Here is a 22,472-nt window from a genome sequence, read left to right as displayed (position 1 = left end):
ATCTGGACAGGCAGTACCACACTTGCAGAGAGTTTAAGGTTGCCAGAGGAACTGAAGAACTGTAGTGAAACGAGGCAACCAGGTGCCACTAATTGCCAGGGAGTGAGCATGAGCTTGTGTCAAGCTCACCTGTGCCTGATTAGGGTGGGCCCCCATTGCGCATGAGCAGGACCAGGGGGTCAATAAAAGGTGAGGCCTAAGACACAGGCTCAGCTCAGTCCTGAGCACGTCTGCAGAGAGGTCAGTCGCTCTCAGAGCACTGCACTACCTTCATTGCACCACTAGTGCTCATCACCCTTAGGGTGAGGCTCTGGTGGTGCAGCCGGCTAATACACAATACCGCAATGCCGAGGCCCCAAGTTCGAGACTCCTCAGAGCCTCACCCTGAGGGCGATGAGCGCTAGTGGCACAATGAAGGTAATACAGTGCTCCGAGAGCGACTGACCTCTCTGCAAAGCATGCTCAGGACTGAGCTGAGCCTGTGTCTCAGGTCTCACCTTTTATTGGCCCCCTGGTCCTGCTCATGCGCAGTGGGGGCCTGCCCTAACCAGGCACAGGTGGGCTTGACACAAGCTCACGCCCACTCCCTGGGAATTAGTGGCACCTGGTTGCCTCATTTCACTACAAAGAACTACAGTGGAAATCATAACCCTCCTTCAAATCTTGTTTCAGTTTCTGAAGGCAGGAGGCAGAAAAAAAAATGAAGCATCTGAAGAGATAATTCAATGTCAGATCCATCCAGTGATACCTTTTAAATATGGAGAGGGTGCTGGCTTTCATAGAGCAATGATTTGTTGGTAGTGGATGAAAAACAAATCCCACACTGCTTTTATTAGCTCCAGGTAGACTTTAGACCAGAGGATGATAAACTCTCTGAAAAAGACTGGTCCTGTGGCAGAAAGGAGCATTCTTCTTGAGAATGTGTTCCTCAGTAGATTTAATGGGATATAGTAACAACTGGAATTGCTGTCTCTGCTGGTTTAACTCATCGCCAATAAACGATGTCACGTAGACCTTTTTTATGGTCAGTGGAACATATGAGCTTGTGGGCATCTGACAGGAATTTGAAAGAGGTCTGGAGGATTTAGAAGAGAATTTTATTTTTTTTTTCCCATAGATTATAAATTGTGCCTTAAAGTGTTTATACTAATTATACCTCATCTATGTAGATAATCAGCCTGAACACATTATAACATTTTGAAATTCGTCCAGCACTATTTAAATGGAATTTTAATAGATATGTCTGTCAATAACAGGCTTTCTCCCTGTCCAATCCTAGTTTTTGTCTCAACTACATTTTATGTTGCTGACTACAGCAATTATTTCCACTAGTCAGGTAGAGGCAATCTTGCCTGAGAAATATGGCACATAATTACAGCCAACGATTTTGTACTGTCCGTATTCTTGAATCCCAGATATTGTACACCTTGTTTTAGTAGCTATTAAGTATGCAAATCTCTGCTTTCCAATTCATTATCAACTTCAGCACTCATTATCTAATCATCTTTCCACACTACACACTGAATGAACAGAAGCGTATTTCAAAGCACAGCATAAAATTTTCCAGATGCATCTAGCTGAATAAACTTATGTGACTGCCTTCAACAGATCAATAAATGCCTTACTAAAGACTTGACTAATGAATAGTGAAGGCTTCTGGAAAAAACACAATTAGTAATGAATAGTAAGCCTGTAATGCAAATATACCCTTATTAACTCAGCTTTGATTGATTCACCTGATAAAACAAAAAAATATTATAAATTCCAGTTATAACTCAAGAATTTCTTCTTATATTTTTCTGCATATGAACCATTTAAAGGTCTTTAGCACAAAAAGTCACACAAATTAGAAAAATAACTCCACCAGAAATTTATTTATCATAAAGTTATATTTATCATTATAAGTTATACTTCATGTGCAGGGAGTATTTTTTAATTGTTACCTAGCAATAGATTTGGATTCAGTAGGGAAAAAAAAATTGCCTTTGTGTATATTTCAAAAATCTTAAAGGAATCAATTTGACTTCAGAGATGTGTACTTAATGTGTAATCTTTCATTTTCTACCTAGGCCCCAAAGAAGCACCTACAAAATGGAATTATCCGTGGATACCAGATAGGTTATCGGGAGTACAGTGCAGGGGGCAATTTTCAGTTCAACATCATCACTATTGATACCACTGGAGACAGTGAAGTTTATACACTGAATAACCTGAAAAAATTCACCCAGTATGGCATGGTAGTCCAAGCTTGTAACCGGGCTGGAATAGGACCTTCTTCTCAGGAAATCATCACCACTACTCTTGAGGATGGTAGGTCTTAGGCAAACAGCTATCATGGGATTTAAATTTCTTTTTTTTTTTTTTTTTTCTTTTTTTACCTTGTTACATTTGTTGCTTAATTAGTGATTATTATGGTGGGCATGATAAAAGAATAGAAGAACTCTGAAAGGTGAGGTGTTACTGTTAATTTTGTTGGGTTTCTTTTGTTTTCAAATTAATCTGCTGTGAAACCTTGAGCTCTTGTAATGCACAATGCTTTATGTTGTCAGCACAAAGATCAATGCGCTTTTTTTTTTTTCAAGGATGTACAAAGTAATTAGAGAAAAATCATGGAACTTTCAGAAAAAATGTAACTTGTCTAGTCCAAGAAACAATTTAGTTGTGTTTTTTACCAAAGTGCATAAAAAGTAATTCTCAAACAACAAGAGGGAGTCCTCTTGTGGAAAAAAAAGATTCCACATCTAAAAAGAGTCCAAATATTCTAGAGGAGTATAAGAGCAAATAACTCTAAATGATAGCTTAGGTCACAATTTCAGCTACTGCAAGTTGCTGTCAGTGTACTGAAGTCAATGCCAGCTAAAAATATGACTTTTTACACGGGAGAAATGTAGTAGCACACATCTAATATTTTCAGGAGCTACAGATTTGGAAGCATATGCTCCATGTAACGCTGGTGGTTTTCATTTACCTTAAGTGTTTCTCTGCCTAGACAGATCACTGCAACACCCCAGAAGGAAATATACTCATGTATGCATATATTTTGTATTATAATAAATAGTGGTGGGATTTTTTTTTCCCTTCAGAACCCAGCATACCTATATTTCTTAGTAATTTGAGGGTCAGTTTGGGGTTTTTTTGGTCATTATTGAATTCCCAGAATCAAATAATTCTGAATCCCCAGAATTAAAGATGTCATGAACTTTAAAAGAAATGCTAAGTACTAATACAGCTTTATTGCTTTGACACTAAATGTTCAAAAGAAAATGCTTTAGATTTGTCTGACTTTTTCCAGTTTTTCTAAATGTCAGTGAAAATATTTTATGAACATTTTTTCCAATATTTTTTAAAGAAGTTGACACCTCCCCTGCATCACCACTTTTAAAGGGACATTAGGATTGTCCAGAAAGATGACAATTCAGCTGCAAACTTTAGAAAATAAATTCCAACTGCTTAAAGGATATTCTGCATCTTTCAGCACAAGGTCACATTTCGTTTTTCAAAATAAGTGACAAAAAACCTATTACAGGACAAGTCAGCAAGTGGAAAAGCAGTACATCAGAAGTCATTCCAGGGAAATCAGCTGCCCTTGCAGAAACACATGGATTGTAGCAAGAATAAAGGTTTTACATTGCTAAGAGTGTGTGACTGCTTAAGTAACGGGTGGTGGGATAGCAATGGAAATCGAAAGGGGAGCTAAAGGATAAACATTGAATGGTATTCAAGTTTAAATGGTGAAAATCTCATTCCAGTACCCAGCTGCCCTCCAGGGAATGTACAAGCCACTGCCACGTCACCAGAAACCATCTCTATTTCCTGGTCAACCTTGGCAAAAGAAACCCTGAATGGGATTCTGCAAGGATTCAGGGTTATCTACTGGGCCAATCTCTTGGATGGAGGTGAGAGGAATCAACTATTACCAAGTAACAAGCTGCATGTGACTTTCATATCCTCTCTGCCCTGAATGCATTGCACTTCCTTTTCTATTTGGTTCAGAGAAAGCTCCATCTACCTGTGAAGGAATCTATTTTTCTGTAGAATTTTAACAGAGTAGCAGGAGCAGCAGGCATTGCAAAGCTGCCCAGAGGGTCCTGGGGGAAGGACTCTGCCGTGGGTTTGTACCACTCCATAGGCCTGTCCTGCTGCCCAAAATGACCTGAGCACATTTCATCTCAGGCACAGAGTAGAGCAGGTTGCTTTTATAAAGAATGGTGATATGAACATGAAACATACCTGCCCATCCTTGTGTTTTATTTTAGCTTGATTGGTTTTCTGCTTGCTTAAGTAGTTGTCTACTTGAGAGGTTACTGCTTATTTTTTGAAAGGATCTATTTCATCTCCATAGCTGAGGACAAATGAAGCAAATATTTTTGAAAAAGATGGTTACATTCATACTGGCCTTACCTGTTGTGCTTTTTTTTTTAATCTTAGCATAATTCCTAGGGAAGTAAGATTTCTGAGCAGAGGATGAGTGAAATGATCAAAGGAGAAATGAGATAGCAAATTAATCTGCAATTAATCACATGATGATAATTCTATGTATGGTCCTTTCTTGTTAATGAAATATTAGTAGTTTTGAGATGCACATGCTTTTATAGGGCAATAAGCTCTGCTGTGGCTTTCATACATCAGGAATATAGTCCGCTACAATATGCAACTTTCTTGCAAATCGTGGCCTCTGTTAGTGTGGCAAGTGGAAATGTAACCAAGAGGCCGAGTGTTATTGCTTGGAATATTAGAGTAAAAAATGTTTAGAAATAAGCCACCTTTCCTTTGCACATTTAAAAATACAAATGAAAAATGGATGTGAAACATACAGTAAAATGTAGATATCATGTACATAAATGAAATGTCTTCAGTGAAGCCTATAGTCTTTGGATTGGGTCCTATGTGAGTATTATCAGTGCATGTTGTTGTCTAAGCTCCTCTGTGGTGTCCTACAACATGATGAGAAAAGATGATGTTCATGCAGTGCTTAAAACTGGATTTTCTTAATTTTTTTGGCTTTATCTTCTGCCCCAAATACATTTAAGGCTTTTTTGCCATATGGTTTGAACTTCTTAGCTAGATGCAAAAAAAAGATTCACTTGAAGTGCACCATCTTTCTTCAAGAAAATCTGATTTTATTGTGTTTAAATCTATTGTTAGCTGGTATTACTGCCATCAAGTTCCTTGCAGCATCACTTGCAACATGTTCTAAAATAAACCTTTTTTTCTTCTTGTTATGAGAAGTGGTCTTTCACAAAACTAGAAAATCTTTATGAAGATAACTGACTTTCTCATTTTAGCTTTAGGGCAGAGTTTGCAATAATCTCTTCTTGTTATCAATTCTTCATGAAAAATCTTATTGTAGAAATTTTCGATTCCCTTCCCTGTATTTTTTTTTCCTGAAATAAGGGAAAAAAAATAAAAGAGTTTGAAAATAAAAAAAATGTAAAGTGGGTCTGCTTTGAATGGTAAGAAGTCAGGACACAAAGGAATTTATTTTAATTTATTATGATTCATTGCTATTTTGTAATAATGAACCATTACTTCTCTGGTACACTCTTTAATCCCCAAGATTCCTGCAAAATCATTAGCTGGGAGAAGACTGCACTTGGCAATAACCTGATTTCCTTTTCATTCCATAGAGCTGGGGGAGATAAAGAATGTCACTACTACACAGCCATCACTAGAGCTTGATGGCCTGGAAAAATACACCAACTACAGCATCCAAGTGTTGGCTTTTACACGAGCTGGAGATGGAGTGAGAAGTGAACAAATTTTCACCCGCACTAAAGAAGATGGTAAGCAGTAAAACGGTTTCCACCCTTACTTGCATGAAATGTTTGCATGTCTCAAGCTGCCAAAATATGGCAAATATTCTACACAAACCATGCAGAGTGAGATTTCTGTCACATTGAGGCAAGTATGTATGTATAGCTTGGAAAAAAAATAAGCCTGTTCCTGAGACTCCAGTTCAGGTGAGCCAGAAGTTTGCATATAACTCTGATGAAAGCAAGTTTGTCTGGTTTTTTTTCAAATACTTCAGGATCTTATTTTAGAATTTTGAGAGGGCCTGAGTTGATTATTTCAGTGATTGAAAATGGGGAAAGGAAGAAAGGAAGACTTTTCTGAGACCTTCTTATATATCTTATGTGATATCTTATATTCTTATTCTAAGAAGAATGTTTCATTATACATATATATATATATATATATTTAAAAAAGAAATTCCTCCAAACACCTATTCTGTCAAAAGCAAAATGAAGAACAAAAATCTCTTGCCTTTTTTTATAGACGAAGGCATGGAAAAATTAAATCCTAATGATAAAAGTTTTAGAAAATTTTAATCACATACAGACACAGAAACTTAAGAACTTTCGTAATCACTTCCTTGCACCTTTAATCATGGAAATCACTTCAGGTTTCCTCAGCAGGAAGCCACATACTAATCTATTTCTCAAGGACTACAATTTCAAATTCAGAGGGAGTTTTGTCCCTAACCTATTTAATGTCTTGAAAACCCCATGAGATGTACAAATACATCTTAACATGCCTAAACACTTTTGAAAATCAGGTTTGAGGACTTTTTTGGCAGAAATAAAAATGCACACAGTCCTAGCAATGAAGTTACTTGAAGAATATTTGATTGGTAAATTCTCCTGTGAGTTATGTAATATTTTTTCAAGAAAATTAGCCAACTGATTTTTTTGTTGTTACTTACCCAGTTTACTGGTCATTTATGGATATATGTATATATTTGTCATATTTTTTATTTGTAATGAGATTTACAAAAGTGCCAAGAGAGTAGTTTCAGTAGATTAACTGACGTGATGAATGTTTGGCGTTTTTTGCCAATAAAAAAAAGACTTGATAAATTTTATTATTTTCTTCCAATAAAGTGTTAAGGGACTGATTATAAAATTTACATACATTGTTAGTTCAACTGGCCCTAGCAATAGTTGAATCTAGGGGAAACAGTGTAAATGAAAGTCAGACTTCTAAAATTTGCACTTACATTATGAAATGAATTATTTATTCTTTATTCTGTTTTCATATGCTTAATATTTTGAGTCAAGTTGAATTAACAAAACTGAAAAAAAAAAAAAGTGTAATACCTTACAGCTGAGAAATGTGAGGAAACTTAGGCATATAGCAATGTTGGTCAGCACTTGCTAGCTGTAGGGTATCACTGAGATCTTGCATCAGCCTGCAGCCCTGTCCCTATTTAAAACTACCTCAAGGTACCACACCTAGTCTGAAACTGCCAAGGACAATTTGCTCAGCTATAGACTTATGTGCCTTAGACAGTGAATTTTAGATCATTCTGATCCCCAGCCTAACGTCCTATAACAACTACTTTGTTGCAGCCAAAGTCAGATTCTCTTGAGTCAGACAGTGCTTGTAGGTAGATGACTTTATTTCAAAGAAAAGTATTAAAAAATCAGAGAAATCTACAGTCACCCATTACATTTTTAAGTTAATTTTTGTCAGGTACATCCCAGGATGGGATCCCACCGGCAGATAGGGATATTGCCCCAAACTGCTTCAGAAGCTGAGGAACAGGCTGGTCTCAGAGAGATATAGTTCATGTCAGAGTGCCCCTGAGGACAGCAAGAATGTACTTGCTGGTCTCTGCCATTAAGTAATATCACAGCTTGCTGCCTATGTGTCAAATTAACCAGCCAGTTCAATGTCGAGAGACAGTAAGGAGCATTCTTCCAGAAATCCCAGAAAAACTAACCTATAGAGACAGCCCCTGGCTCCTGGGTCAGCACTTCATGGTACATCTGCTGGAGAGGTCTTAACAGCTGTTTGGAAATGCTGTGCAGGGGTTTCTGTCAAGTTAAAAACTTTGTAAGAGCTGCAAGTTATCAAAACTTGCCTGGTTGCTGATAACATCATGTTTCTGTGTGATGTTCCTTCAACTTTTGGAAATGATGGGAGGGCAGAACTGGTTCCAGCAGTGCCTCTCTCGCTCACTGTGGACAACAAAAACATTGTTGTGCTGCTCCTGGATGTTGCTGACACTTCACCAAGACCATCCACTGTTCAGAGGATCAGATACACTTCAGCCACTGCAGAAACTTCAGAAAAATAGTGGTGATGAGGACTTCCTAGCATCCCCAAGTATCCTGTCCCAGTGAAGGATTCACAGTAATTCAATCTCTTTTGCTGCAAAGTGGGCTGAGAACTTCCCTCTCTCCTGATAACCAAGGAGAGTGATGGATAACTCACTGCTTTATAACAGTATTTCCTATCTGAGGAGTGACTGGGCCCAGTTCTCCCCTCCCACAACATAAACAGTTGTCCATCTCCTGTGTCTTGTCTCCGGTTTGCAACAGTTCTGGAATATCAGAAGCCACTCTTTTTTTTTTTCCTCCTTAACCTGCCTCTTCCGAGTTTGCTTCCCTCTAATTCTTGGTGACTCTTTTGCTCTGTCACTTTCTGAGATCAGACAGCCCTGAGATGTGGGAAGCACACAGACTCTGACCGTGTTTGGCTGCTGTGCAAAGACTCATCTCTCATCTTTAATCCTCCTGGCAGTTCAGAAATAATTCACCCCGAGGCAGTGTGACGAACCTTTTCACATGTTTTCTGTTGCCTCACAGTGGATCCACTCATTACATCTTTTGTCCAGAAAACTAAACTAAAAAATGTTTCCAGAAAATACAATTATTTCATGTTTTGGGTAAGCTTCACAGTTTTTTATTAAATGCAGTAATGCTTTAAAGTGGAATAGAGGAATGGCTGCAGATAAACATAAGCCATAACCAAGGGCCTGGGTCTGAACATCCTTAAAGCTGTGGAAGTTAAATGGGAAAAAATTATTCACATTGTCAAACTATATATTTCTAACAGTTACCTCATTCCTTAGAAAGAACACACATTTCTTCTGTAATTTTCTAAGGAAAAGAGGGTTGTTCCTGTAGAGGGTTATTCAGTAGGAGTAATTTCAGTGTGCTTGAAAGATACTGCCCTATTGTTAGTTTGAACATGTTGAACATTTCAACATGTGAAACACAAATAATTGCAATCTTAATAAAGCTTAGATTTGGGAATCTTCTAACTCTGCTCCCAGGCCTTCTTTGAGTAAAATTATGACACAGGATATTCCACCCAGCTCTAATAAAATCTGCATATCTCATTAGTTTTTAAGTAGTGGCCAAGCCTTCCATACCATTATTGCTATGAGGCTGTATAATGCCATTTATTTTTATTTTATTTTGTGATTTCTTTCACATGAGGAGAAACTGTTCTCTGTATAATGAGTGGTGCAGTGCATTCCACTGCTGCTGTTGCCAGGCGGATCACAGCCTCCTGTGATTTCTCTGTTGGTGTTCAGCTGAAGACGTCAAGCTAGAATTTCTCTAGCAGGCTTGAAATCTCCAAAACAGCAAAATAAGGGTATCCCAGGGAGTGAAGCATTCAGCCTGAATGAAATGAGTTGATTCTTCAGTTTCTTATACAGTTTGATACCGATTGTCAACACCAGAGGTCAGACACTGCTAGTGATCAGCTTAGAAAATGGCAACAGCTCTAGCAAATAATGGGAAATGAGCTTTCCTTTCAATGGGATCAAGTTTGTGGGTTTTGTCTAGCTTCTCCCCCCCCCCCCCTCGCCCCCCCAACCCCCATTAGCCTCTAGAAAAACAAACAGCTCTTGAAGCTCCTCCTAGTGTCAAAATAAGCTAAGCAGAAATGCCCAGTTTTAAAGAATTCCTCATGATTTTGTTCCATAAACTTTCCGCTTTGCAGTTTACAATAAGCTGATTGTCCCCTTCACCTGAGGACTTGACTTAAATTACTAAATCCTTAAATATTAAAGTGGTTCTTCGAATTCTCTTCCTTGCTGTGTTTGCAGCAGTTCCATTTTGTAGCAATGAGAGGTTGCCAAATGCCCTCCCTGTTTCTGCACTGCAAATGCATTATGAGAAAGCTGTAGTTGAGACAATAAATTTCCTCCCCATACATGCCCAACACATGATGCAGCACCTCACCTGGCAGCTGCACCTCTGATCTTGGGCAGAGCAAGCCAGCAGAGGATATGGCTCTCAGAGCCCTTTCCCAGAGAAAGCTTCCTGCAGTTTTGCAGTTTGTAATCATATTTATGGGTTTCGTCTGTTTATTACCCCTCCTTCTTAGCCTTCATAAAAAGAAACTGCTCTTCTGGAAGATCGTCCTGGCAGAAAAACAAGTCAAGCAGAAATGCCCAGATTTTAAGAATTCCTTGTGGTTTTGTCACCTGCCCTGCTTCTCTGCTTTTTACTGAGCACCTGGTGGACATTTCAGTGATGCAGGAGGACCCATGTTTCCTGCTGTATCAGTTTCTTTTGAGAAAACACATTCTTAGGCACAGAAAGCTGTTTGTGTGTCACAGGTGACTTTCCCAGTGCAGCAGTAGTGTCCTTCCAGCTCTCCTCTGCCAGAGAGGTCAGCATCCAGAGCAAGGGGAAAGCTGCAGTGAGGAAGCACCAAGAAGCAGCTGCAGGAGGTGGGAGAAATAGCACTGAGCCCCTTTGCCAGCCTTACTGTAAGAATGCCTGAATCCAGAGAGATTTTCCTCTTCTTCTTTCTCTCTCTGGATGACAAGCTTACTAGAGATTAGTGTGAGAGAGGTGGATGTACAGATACCATCTGTCAAAGCTTTATATTTATTCTAAAATGAATAAGTGTAAATCCAATCAAGTGCATGCTCGCTGCTCTTTGGGGCAGAGCTCTGCCTGGGCTTTTTCAGCCGATGAGAATGGCTGTGCAGTTCATCACCTGGGTGTTATGATGGGAAATTGCCCTTAATGACCCCTTAATGATTTTTTTCCTATTGTCACAGACCTCCAATCTTACCTTTTCAGAATGGTAAATGTTCCCCTTCTGAAACTGGCAAGACATTGTAGAAATGCTGTGATTAAGGATGAGGACAGTTCAGAGTGAAGGAAGGGTGGACAGTACATGTGAGTGTAGTTCAGGTAGTATATGTCTAAATTGTAGGCAAGATATCTACATGAACAGAGGCACTACCAGCAGCAGCCAGGAGTTAATTTTATTTTTCATAAATTCACCACTCAATATGATAGTCATGTGTGGTGCAGAATTAAAAATCTCTTATGGAGAAGGGTTCAGTTTCCTGATACATTGGTGATACTGCTGTTAAAGGCACTCTGCTCTGTGCATTTGCCTCCCTGCTGTTCAGTGCTGTGAAAAAAAATAGCAATAATCTCCCCATTTATGAAAAGTGGAATGAGAAAGTTCCTGAAGCTCCTCCCCATTATCCAGCATATCTAAATGCTTTTTCCCAGACTAGCTGTATCAGTATAATTGCCTTTTCTGTGTTAGCATCTCACTTGCACTGTCAAGAATACAAAGTGTTCTCCTTCACATGAAAGCAGCATGCTATTTCTGTGCCTTTCAAAGCCTTGCTAGCTGGAGAATGAGGACATCTTTGAACTTAAATTTGCCAAATCTGTTCCCTGGAAGGATGCAAAGTTGGCTGGAAGCAGTCCTCATTTTTTCTGCTTCCTAGTTGTTTTTTCTCCACCTTCTTACCATTATTTTACCCCTGGTGGCCATAGAAAAAAAGAAACTATAGCACTGTGCACATTTAGCTTGTCTTTGCTGGGGTCTGTGGGAATAAGTGTGCTAAATAATGAGCCATGGAGAATTCAGTAAGACAGCCCAGATCTCCTGATACTTCTGTCTCATAGTGACTGAAGCTAGGAAGTAAGCATAGCAAGACTGAGATCTTCTCTCTCCAAGATAAGACAGGCAACACATCCCCCTACCCCGCCACCACAGCTTCTTCAGATACTCAATAAACCCATGTTTAGTAATAAATGTTTCAGTTAATGCTGAGCTAAATCATAAGCATCTTGTTTATGTCCAGGGGATAAGTTTGAGGAGTGACTTTACCTTCTGGAGAGAGGACTGGGGTAGTCTGCAAAGCATCAGATGACAGTCTGCAGAATTCTTGCTAAGGAAACATAAACACACCTCCCTTCCTCCTCCTCAAACACACACAGTAATTTCCACATGCACAACCGCAAAAAAAAAAACCAAAAAGAGGAGTAATAAAAGAACATTCAGAATAATTTTGGCACCACTGAAAAAGCTGTTGCCTGATTCCAACCTCTCAGCAATGAGGCAGAGGTGTCTTTGGATTAGAGAACTCTTAGAAATTTGACTCTTCAACTTCCTGGCCTTCTTTCTAGCCCCTTTTTCTGTTGGGCTGTACATTAGTCACAAATACAGCAGTCCAATGACAAGTAGTATTTTCCAAATATGTCCATTGAGTGGAAAATGTTAGATGAATTTTGAGTTAATCCCTCAGCAGTTGACAGCCATGACCGATTACCATCAGAACCTGTCCCCATAGATCACATCTTAATTTAACAATAAAATTACTTTAACCTCACACACCTATTTGCAGTGATTTCCAGAAAACATTACTAATCGTAAAGGAATCCTCCTGTGGGTTAAGTAATTACCCTGGAGAGTTTGCTTTCACTCTTCAGCAGTGGCAGCAAATAGCATTTCTAATGAGCTGGGTATAAATAACAAGTTGAATGCTGTCAAGCATCAATATTTACTCTGCACTGGATAGAACTGCTAAGTGAATTAGGCCCTTTGCAGTGAGGGGTTGGGTTTGCATGCAATTATAATGGTGACATTCTCACTTGATGCCTTATTAGCGTTCCTAAAAAGAAAATGCATATTTAGAAATGTTGCGCTGAATGATGCCTATCTTTCAATTTTCTTACATCTTCCAGTAGTACCTATAGATATATAAAGTTGAAATTCTCCTTATATGGCTCTTACAACCTGAAGTAGCTAGCTGCAAAGCTAAGCACATTTAGACCCTCATCTCTCTGGCTTCTCTTTATAGGCAAAGTTTTTTTACTACCACAGTATCCAATTTAAAAGATGTATAACCAAGATTAAGGATCTGTCTGTGAAGATAAGCTCGCTGGATAAGGGGTTTTCTATCTGTATTGCACAGTAACTGCTTCCAGTGAAAGTAAAGAAAGCTATTCAAGGACTGGAATAGTAATTGCACTGGAAATTCTAACATTGTTTTTCTTGAAACTAAACAAAAGTATTAGATTCTTCATAAGCCAAAACTTCTGCAGAGGACAGAGCCCATCAAAATGATTTATTTTGTTTTAAATAGCATATGTAGTAATTTGTAGTACAACAAATCTGCCTGAATGATTTAACACTGATATTCTCCACATGCAGCAGTTCAAAATATATTTCCAATAATTTATTTTTACAATTTTAAAGACATGTGAAAAAAATTTCCTGTTGACATGAGGAGAGGGAGTTTTATTTCAGGAAAGTTTCAAACTATTTATTCCAATGTTAATTGTAGCCCATGCTATTTTAAGTACCAGCTCATGTGTAATGTAATACCCTAACATGCAGGAATTTTTTCACATTAGTATAAGAGCACTTCCAAAGTTGGTGAATATTGCACAGTGTAATGTGTGCTTAAAAAATAACATCTGCTGACAAAATTAAAGTCTTTCTCAAAGTGCAAGCACACGAAGAGATACAGTTAATATTTTGTACAAAGATTTTTAGCCTTTCCTGTCTGAATTTTTTCCATGTGGTTTTAGAGATGAGGCCTGTTTTCTTCTTTTTCTGTGAAAGTTTCTGATGTCTTACAAAGGTAGCTGCTGTAATTAGAGAAATAGATAAGTGTTTACATCTTGTGGTTCCAGAGTGAGGTCTGAGCTGTTGATGGCAAGATGTCAAGGCTGTGGGGAGGGAGACTGCATGGCCATATATCTGCTGTCACAGCCTGCCACTATCTAGAGCTGGGTCACATCAGGCCGTGCAAACTGCTCATTTGCTCTCCACCTCATTAAATTTACAACTCAACTGTGTGTGTGCATTAAACTGTCCACATGTGCATTATTTATACAGTGAACATTCATTTGGCACAAGTTATGTCTTCAAAATTGACAATTTATAATAACATGGGCTTTGGCAGTTCTCACTGGCCACAGCCAACATATTTTCCTGCATGCAGGCTGGGGGTGATACCTCACAAATTTTGACCATTAGAGGCAGCAGAGCCTTTGCCATTTTAGGGATGGGACCACAGCCATCCAAACCCTCTCTTCTGATGTGGGCAGCATGGAGGCTGTTTCCTAACACAGCTGTGCACTTTGATCCACGGGGAAACCCTTAACCAAAGCTGCACGCTCCTCTTTTCCCTTGTTTCTCCATTGCACTAGGGTTACCATGTGCCTGGCTTACTCCACTCTAACACATCTTATTTTTCCAGTTCCAGGTCCTCCTGCTGGTGTTAAAGCAGCTGCAGCTTCGGCCTCCACAGTCTTTGTGTCCTGGCTCCCTCCCCTCAAGCTAAATGGCATCATTCGGAAATACACTGTCTTCTGCTCACACCCCTACCCCACAGTAAGTCCCACGGGGCCAACACAGAGGGGAGCACTGACCCGTGGGGTTGAAATTGTGTGTCTGCAGGTGCTCAGCCTTTGATGCTTTCCTTGCCACTTCCCTTCCTGCCCTTTCCCCAAAGCAAGGCTGAAGGGTGATCCTGGGGCTCTGGGGTGACTGAGAGTCACTATAAACTATGACTACCTATAAAACTATTGCAGAATGCTGACTTACAAATCATGTCAAAACTCACAATTGAAGTTGAGTATGCTTTAAGGCATGGGGTTTTTTTTTAGAATTTACTCAGTGACCTTTTTACGGGGCTGGATGCAAGCCACATAGAGCTATGTTGTATCTGGAGGCATGTATTTATATACCCAATTGCTGAATCTGACTTCTGTCTTCATCTAAGATCCTACCTTTTTGGCTTGAGCATCCATGTATGAAGGAGCATAATGACTTATGAATGAACATATTTGCTTCTGAATAAACTTATTCATGCCTGGAGTATTTGCCCCACTCTAGGTCAACATGCTATTGCTTGCTGAAAAAGTGGCAAAATAGAATTGAATATCAGGTATCTTTCTCTCTCTCTGAGTCACAAAGGAATCCAACTTCCTTTAAACAGAAAGGCCAATTGCTCTTGTGTATTTATTTTAATATGCATTATAAAAGTACTGGCTTAGCTTTTATCCAAGACTTTTATTTCCTTTTTAAGCAGGAATTTTCAGTTTAATAGATAAGGAAAATACTGTTTCAGAAGTAGATGGAGTTTGACAGGTAAATTTCCAAAAGCAGCTCAGGCTTGTTTTCAAAGCTGTCTAAGAAAGAGCAGGATCTCAGAGCCCATCTGATGGGGACCCTGGAGGCAGCCATGGCCCCACCCAGCCCACTCTCCCAGCAGTGAACTCATTCTGCAAGTCCTCCAGGGGAGAAAAACACAACCTCCATTGATGGCTATGATTAAACTGATAGAAACTGGCACATCCTACTATAGCCAGGGTTTATTAGTCGCATCCATAGGTGAGGGTTTGTGTCTTTGTATCCTTTGGTTTGGGACTACTGACTCCTAACTCTATTGATTTAACAATTGTAGTCATGCAAACCAAACTATCTTGAGCATAATGTTCAAATGTAAAGATTTTTCCCCCGTGGCACACAGTGGGTTAAAGAGGTCGAAGCTCACGGAACTGGTACCTTGCTGTTCGGACTATGCCCCGGGTGGGGACCCAGCGGTTCTCTGTGGGTTTGGATACAACACCAGGTGGTGCTGCTGGCTCTTGGTAGTTGCTTTCCCTGCACAAAGCTGCAGTACGTTTTCCCGAGGCTTTGCTTGCAACATTTTTTGTATATTTAAATCAGCAGGCAAATAAATGTTCTTGGCTAGGAATTTCTTTTCTCATACAGTTCTCTCATATACAATTTTTTTTCAATTACTTTTTTAAGCCTGTTTATAGTATGGTTACTTTTTGAAGTACCTTACTAATGGACAATTATAAGAACAGTAACTCTGAATTTTAGAGCTATTTTTGTGGCATTCATTATGGCATGATGTGGGGGTATTGCTTTACACCTTAGCCCAAGGTAGGGGCACTTGGTGGTTTTTTTGTTTTCTGTTAATTGTTAATGTTAACCTGTACAGTCATCCTGTTGTTCCCTGTGTGTATGAAGGGTTTTGTTTGTGAGTGTGCAGATACAAATATGTATATACACATATGCATATATATGTATGCAGAATATGTATCCATGAGGCCAGTCTCTGTCCCACTAGTCTTTTGCATGAGCTGTGGCTTACAGAGCAGCCTCAGTTCTGTGTGGGGAGCAAGGCAGTGATCACACCCTGTGGGCAGTTCCCAGATCCCAGGCTGGGCACTTTTAAATAAGTACAAGACCTAAGGGAACATTTAATGTAGGATACCTCCCCCATCTTTATTTGTAAGAAAATATTCTGCTATCTTTTATCCTTAAAAGGACTGTGAAAAAAAAGCCTACTGCAGAGGTGCTTGAATGCTAACACTCCTGTGCAGATATAGCCTCCCAGTCCTAAGGAAGTTCTTGTATGATTTGATGTTGGCAGAGAGAAGTAGTTGACAGAGAAAGTGGTCTTAAATTAGGATGAGGAGGGGAATAAATAGAAGACCCATGTCTTTATAATGTCTGCTGCCACAACAAGTTTGCGAGTGCTGTAGTTGTAGGTATGGATCCATAAAAACTTCCTGAACAGATTTCTTCCTTTAGCCAAAGCTCATGTTGCAAAATAACTTTGTTAAAAGTCTGTCATTTAAGCAGAAAGGCAAACTCAGTTCTTAAGCATCAGTGAGAGACAAGGACAATGGTAAAGGTAAACTTGGGGGAAGTCTATATTTGCAGTCTGCATTTTAAAAATGGTGTGTGTGTATGCTGAGAACAAGTCAATACAGTACACTTAAGGCACCTTAGGCTAACAAAATAGTCCTTTACACAAGATAACTCATTTGGTGTTTAAGTCAACAAGAGGAATACAAATTAACTCTGTTGGTCATATTGTGCATATTTTTCTTATAAAGCACAACACTCGTGACCCTGAGATATTGTAAGATGAATATTTGCTGTGATATTCTGGCACAGTTCATTTTGTTTTGCAAGGGCAGTAGCTGTTAAAGCATCTGCTGCCCCTGTCCAGAGGATGCAGATATCTCCTTTTTAAATATTTGAGTCCTAAGGACAGTATTTGCCTGAGATGCTTCAAGCCACAAATGCATTTAGTATGTGAAAAATAAAAATGACTCTCCACTGCAATCTCCCTAGCTAAGATAAAAGGCAAGAAAAGATCCAATATCATATGGTTTAATTTTTATGCCTGTATGATTGTACAGGCATTATGAGGAAGAGCTTTCTCTTAGAAGCCTGGTAAAGAAGGTAGGGTAGTTCAGTTCTTACCTGGTCGTGGGGTAGTTGCTTTACAAGGCTGCTCCAGCACCTGTTGCTTGGGTCATAGAAGTGAATTGCCAGGCTTTTTGAAAGGGCATAAGAAAATGAGGTTTAAGTGATTTCTGAAAATAAATAAAAGAAAATTTAAAAAAATTTTTAAAAAAGAAACAACAACTCTGCAAGCCTCTTGTTTCATTCTTGTCAGCACACTGCGTAAGGAGGAATCAATGGTATTAGATTAAATTAAATGTAGATGACAGAAAATGACCGGGGAAACATACATAACACAAAGGATGCAATAGCTAGCCAGCCTTGGAAACTGCAATGTCAGAACAGGCAAAAAGCAACACAGAAAGAAGGCAGGAGAATGAAGGCTAAGAAGCAGGATTTTCTGGTGCAGGAAGGACAGAGAAAGCATTTGAACTGGCTGGGCAAGCAGAGAGAGATAAGAGATTAATAAATATAGACCAATTATGTAATCATTTGGGTGTCAACAAAGAGTATGGCATCACTCAATCAGAAATACTCATCTTGAAGTCTTATTTTGCTTTGTTGATTAGAAAAATGCAGTCGTTACTATTGTTGGAGTTTTGTGGGGTGATCCATTGGTCAGTCATTCATTAATAGGAGCACACATATTAAACAGGCTTATCCCGCTGTTTCCACCAAGTCAGGTCATTAAATTGTGCATCAGTCTTCTGCTTTCTCCATGGGATGCCTGGAGATTAATGGAAAGGAGTCATGTAAGTAGAACTGCACTATAAAAGGATAATAAATGGAGACTGCTCTCCTTCTCGGTGATTTTCCTTTTCAGGACATTGTCAGTTGGTTCTTGTCTTCGTTACACTTATATTAAGATGTGGAATAAGATGACCTCAGTATTGCTCGCTGATTTCCTGATAGTGAAAGCCAAAAGCAGAAATTGTTTGGGCAACGGTGCATAGAAAGTGTTCAGATGTGAAAGACACACAATACTGCCAATGGCCTAAAATGTCATAGGAGTTTTTTGGGAAACTTTCACCCATCTAACTTAGGAAGCATCTTAGTGGCAACCTAATGTTTCTTTTTCTCAAAGAGTTGCGTATTAGCTCTGTCAGTGTTAAGTTTCAGTTGTTATATATATGTATTTTGGCCAACTGGATTTCAATTTTTAAACTTCTGTAGAATAATAGAATTTATGTTGGAAAGCTCCTCTGGAGATTGTCTAGTCCAAGCCCCTTCTCAAACTAAGATTAATTACATGAAGTTGCTCAGGGACTTGTCTAGTGAGGTCTTGAACTCTTCCATACATGGGGATCTCACAGTCTCCTAGGCCTCAGTTCCATTGTCTGACGGCAATTTTTTTCTCCCAGTTGATCAGAACTTCCTGTGTTGATACTTTCCCCACTCATCAGCTTCAAAAAGATCTTGACTCTATCTTCTCCGTGTCATCTGATAAAGTATATGTGCATGGCAATAAAGTCTCTCCTGAGCCTTCTCTTCTGAAGGCTGACAGACATAGCTGGCTCAGCTGTCCTTTTATGTATGTGCTATACTGCAGCCTCCTGACCATCCCCTGACTGCCCTGTCCTGTACTTCCTCCAGCATGTCCATGTTTTTTACATAATGGAAAACCCAAGTCATGACAGAATACTAAAGTTCAGTCTCACAAGTGCAGAGCAGATAGGAAGGATCACCTCCATGTATCTGCTGGCTACACTTTTACAAATGTATAGTTTCTAATAACAGGCCTGCTTTTCAGCATAGCTGCCTCTTGGACAGTTGGCCCTCAGGCTGTACTAGTGCCTGAGGTTATTCTATCCCAGATGCAGGACTTTATATTTACTCGTTTTTTAACTTCATGAGACTCCATTCACCTCATTTCTCCAACCTATCTAGGTCACCCTGAACAGCAACCCTGCTTTCCAGTATATAAACAATTACCCCCAATTTCAGTCCATTCCCAAAAATGCTGACAGTGCACTCTTGTTGTCTCCCACGTCATTAATGAAGACATTAATCAATATTGTTCCCAGAAAACAATCCCTGAGGGATACTACTAGTTACTGGCTTGCAGCTGAACTTTGCACCACTGATCACAAGTCTGAGCCCAGCACTGTGGATAATTTCACATCCGCCATTTTTTTGTTCACTTATTCAGGCTGTCTTTCACAAGTCTGGTGATAATAAGGCTGTGGAAGACTGGGTCAAAAGCATTGCTAAAGCTGAGTGTGCTGAGTTGACCTGGGCTGGATGTCAGGTGCCCACCAAGCTGCTCTGTCACTCCCCTCTTCAGCAGGACAGGGTGGGGGAGAAAATAAATTGAGAAAAAAAACCCCACCTCTTGGGGCAAAATAAGGGCAGTTTAGTGAAGAGAAATCAAAGGATGAACATGTAAGCAAAGGAAAACAATTCCTCACTTTCCATCAATGTCCAACACTTCCCAGGAAGTAGGGCTTCTGTACTTGTAGCAGTTGTTCTGGAGAATAAATCTTGTAATAACAGAAGTCTCCTCTCCAGACATCATATAGAATGGAATATCTCTTTGGTCAGCTTGGGTCAGCTGTCCTGGATATGGCTCCTCACAAAATCTTGCCCACCCCCATCCTGCTGGTGAGGGGGGAATATGAAAGACACAGCCTTGCTGTGTCAAGTTCAAGCACTGTTCATCAGCAGCTAGAACACTGGTGTGTTATAAACACCTTTCTAGCTATTGATACAAAGCACAGCACTATGAAGGTTGCTATGAGGAAAATTATTCTTTCTCAGCCAGACTCAGTAGCCCAGGGTAAACAACACCCACCCCCCTCCCCTTGTCCACAATGAGTCACTTTGCCCTAGAAAGAATCAGGTTAGTCTAGCATGATTTATCTTTGGCAGTTCCATGTCAACTGTTCCTTCCTCTCCTGCATGTCTTTAAAAATGTCATCTAGTACGGTTTGCTTAAAGACCATCTCATATTATTGAGACTAGATTGGCCATCCTGTAACGTATCTAGATCTTCGTGCCCTTCTTGAATATTAAAGTGGTATTTGCCTTTTTCCAGTGATCAGAAGCCTCCCCTGATTACTACTGCCTTTCAAATACAACCAAGAGTAGTCTCGCAATGACACCAGGCACTTACTTCAGCACCCTTAGATACATCCTACCTGGTATAATGGTGTTTTTTATCTCAAGTTAAGTGATTCTTAAGTATTCCATAATTCAGTCTCCCTCTGCTGTGAGTACAGCTTCACTCCCAAGTACTTGTCAAAAGATTCAGAGGCCTGGAGGCCGGAGTTCAAATCTTACCAATGAAAACAGAGGTAGAAAAGTCATTGAGTACCTTAGCTATTTTGAAATTCCTTTTCACTTAGTAACCTGTCTTTTGAGCAGGATCTACGTGTTCATCCATTCTGGCCTTTCTTCATGCTTGCTGAACTTTCCATACATTGCAAAAGACTATTATTGTGCTCTGAGGAGGTTTTCCTTGAAGATTAGCCAGCTGTTCTTAGTTGCTTTACCCTTTGGGACAGTTTCCCATGGGATCACTCCTCTCAGGTGCTTGAACTCCAGTCTGATGCCCATGACTGCCAAAGTTTCTGTAAACCTTCACATCTTCAACCAGCTTTTCCTTATTTGTGGACACAAGTTCAACACAACATTTCCACTAATCAGTTATTTCATCACTAGAAATGGTCTTCAGTACTCTCCACTAATCTCCTAGGTTACTTTCTTCCAGTCTTACTGGCTTTCCAGCAGTTGTCAATGTGGTAAAAGTCATCCATGAGTATCAAGATGTGTGCTGGTGAGGCGTTTTTCAGCTGCTTAAAGTTTATTTCATCTGCCTCCTCCTCTTGATCAGGAGGTATGTAGCAGGCACCTACTAGAACTCTATGAGTACTGGTCTGTCCTCTGATCCTTACCCACACACCTTCTGCTGATTTGTCACCTGCCCCGTGGGGTAGCACTCCATGCATTCAAGAAACCAATTAATGTGCTCTGAGCTACATGCATTGCTTTGCAGACATTTTCACTGATGCAATGCGTTCCCGTCTGAGCAAATTGAGTTGGCATAGTTGACTATTCTGTCCATTTTGCAGTGGTGTGTCTATCTGTTTAACTCTTTGTGTGTGTGCAGTATACAGCTTCTCCACGAAAGGTGAGTTATCACAACTTTAATCACTACTGCTTTCCTCTGAAAAGCTGTCCATGCTGCACAAAGTTGTTACTGGGTTCTCTTGGGCATGATGTTTGATAAAAATATTGTTGATACTACTCATCACACCACAAGAGGGACTGTGATTCTTACAGGTGAATTCCCTAACCTTTGATTAAATGCTTCATATCCACCTTAGTTTTTTGAGCTCTCAGTAGTCGTATCTCTGCCAGACTTTTAAAATTCTATTTGTTTGACACCAAGTCTCTTACTGTACAGTATGAAGTCAACTTCCATGGAGCAGTGGTATCTCTATGAAGTTGCTCCCTAAGGACTCTGAACCAAACTGTGATCAACTCCACAATAAAACTCTATTTGAGGAAGGCTACAGATTGCATTTCACTTTCCAGCACGAGTATCCAAAAACTGACATATCTGACAAGAATCTTGCAAAAACATCGAGGTACAAATTTTAAAACCTACCTTTTGGATAAGGAGAACCAGATTATTCTCTGGTCATGAATCCTGGCAATAGGTTTGAAATTATAGTTGATCAAACTGTTGTGAGTTGTGGGATTCTGCTAAGAGATACAATTTGTCCCTTAAAATTACCTTGACAGAGGTCTCAAATTATCAGAAACCTGGGGACTGGAAGAAGAAACTCCAGATGAAGATGCCCTTGAACCATATGAATGGGATGAGAATGTTCCTGCAAAGACCCCAGATAATGTTGTCCTGATGAGGGTATTAGCTGGATGATGAACCAGAACACATAGCAGACCTCAGTGCTGAAAGAGAAGTGACCAATAGGAGTTATCTCATAATGCAAAAAGTGTCTGAAAAAATCTTTGAAAATTGTAATTTACAATTCTGTACTTCTCCAGAGGATTTAGTAAGAGACAACAGCTGAAAGCTCAGCAAAAATTTCTTTCGGCCTAGAAATATTTCTTTGAAACAGTTGAGTTTCAAAGATGGAAAACATGAACAGATGTGACATAATGACAGAGAAAAAGGAAATAATCTTATATTCAGCCAAAACTCAAGTCAATTTTCCTGAAAATGTAAT

General features: G+C 39.6%; 1 protein-coding gene across 1 annotated transcript in view; it reads left to right on the top strand.

The window, feature by feature from the left end:
* Positions 1–22,472, top strand: part of DSCAM (DS cell adhesion molecule) — a 379,165-nt gene that overhangs the window by 287,720 nt on the left and 68,973 nt on the right. Inside the window, exons 16-20 of the mRNA XM_030451268.1 lie at positions 2,070–2,310; positions 3,750–3,896; positions 5,628–5,783; positions 14,267–14,400; positions 16,413–16,430. Coding sequence (XP_030307128.1) covers positions 2,070–2,310; positions 3,750–3,896; positions 5,628–5,783; positions 14,267–14,400; positions 16,413–16,430 — 696 coding nt within the window. The remainder of the gene's footprint in view (positions 1–2,069; positions 2,311–3,749; positions 3,897–5,627; positions 5,784–14,266; positions 14,401–16,412; positions 16,431–22,472) is intronic.

The sequence above is a fragment of the Calypte anna genome, chromosome 1, assembly GCF_003957555.1.
Source record: "Calypte anna isolate BGI_N300 chromosome 1, bCalAnn1_v1.p, whole genome shotgun sequence".
NCBI classification, from domain to species: domain Eukaryota; kingdom Metazoa; phylum Chordata; class Aves; order Apodiformes; family Trochilidae; genus Calypte; species Calypte anna.
This window is presented reverse-complemented; position numbering and strand designations above follow the sequence as displayed.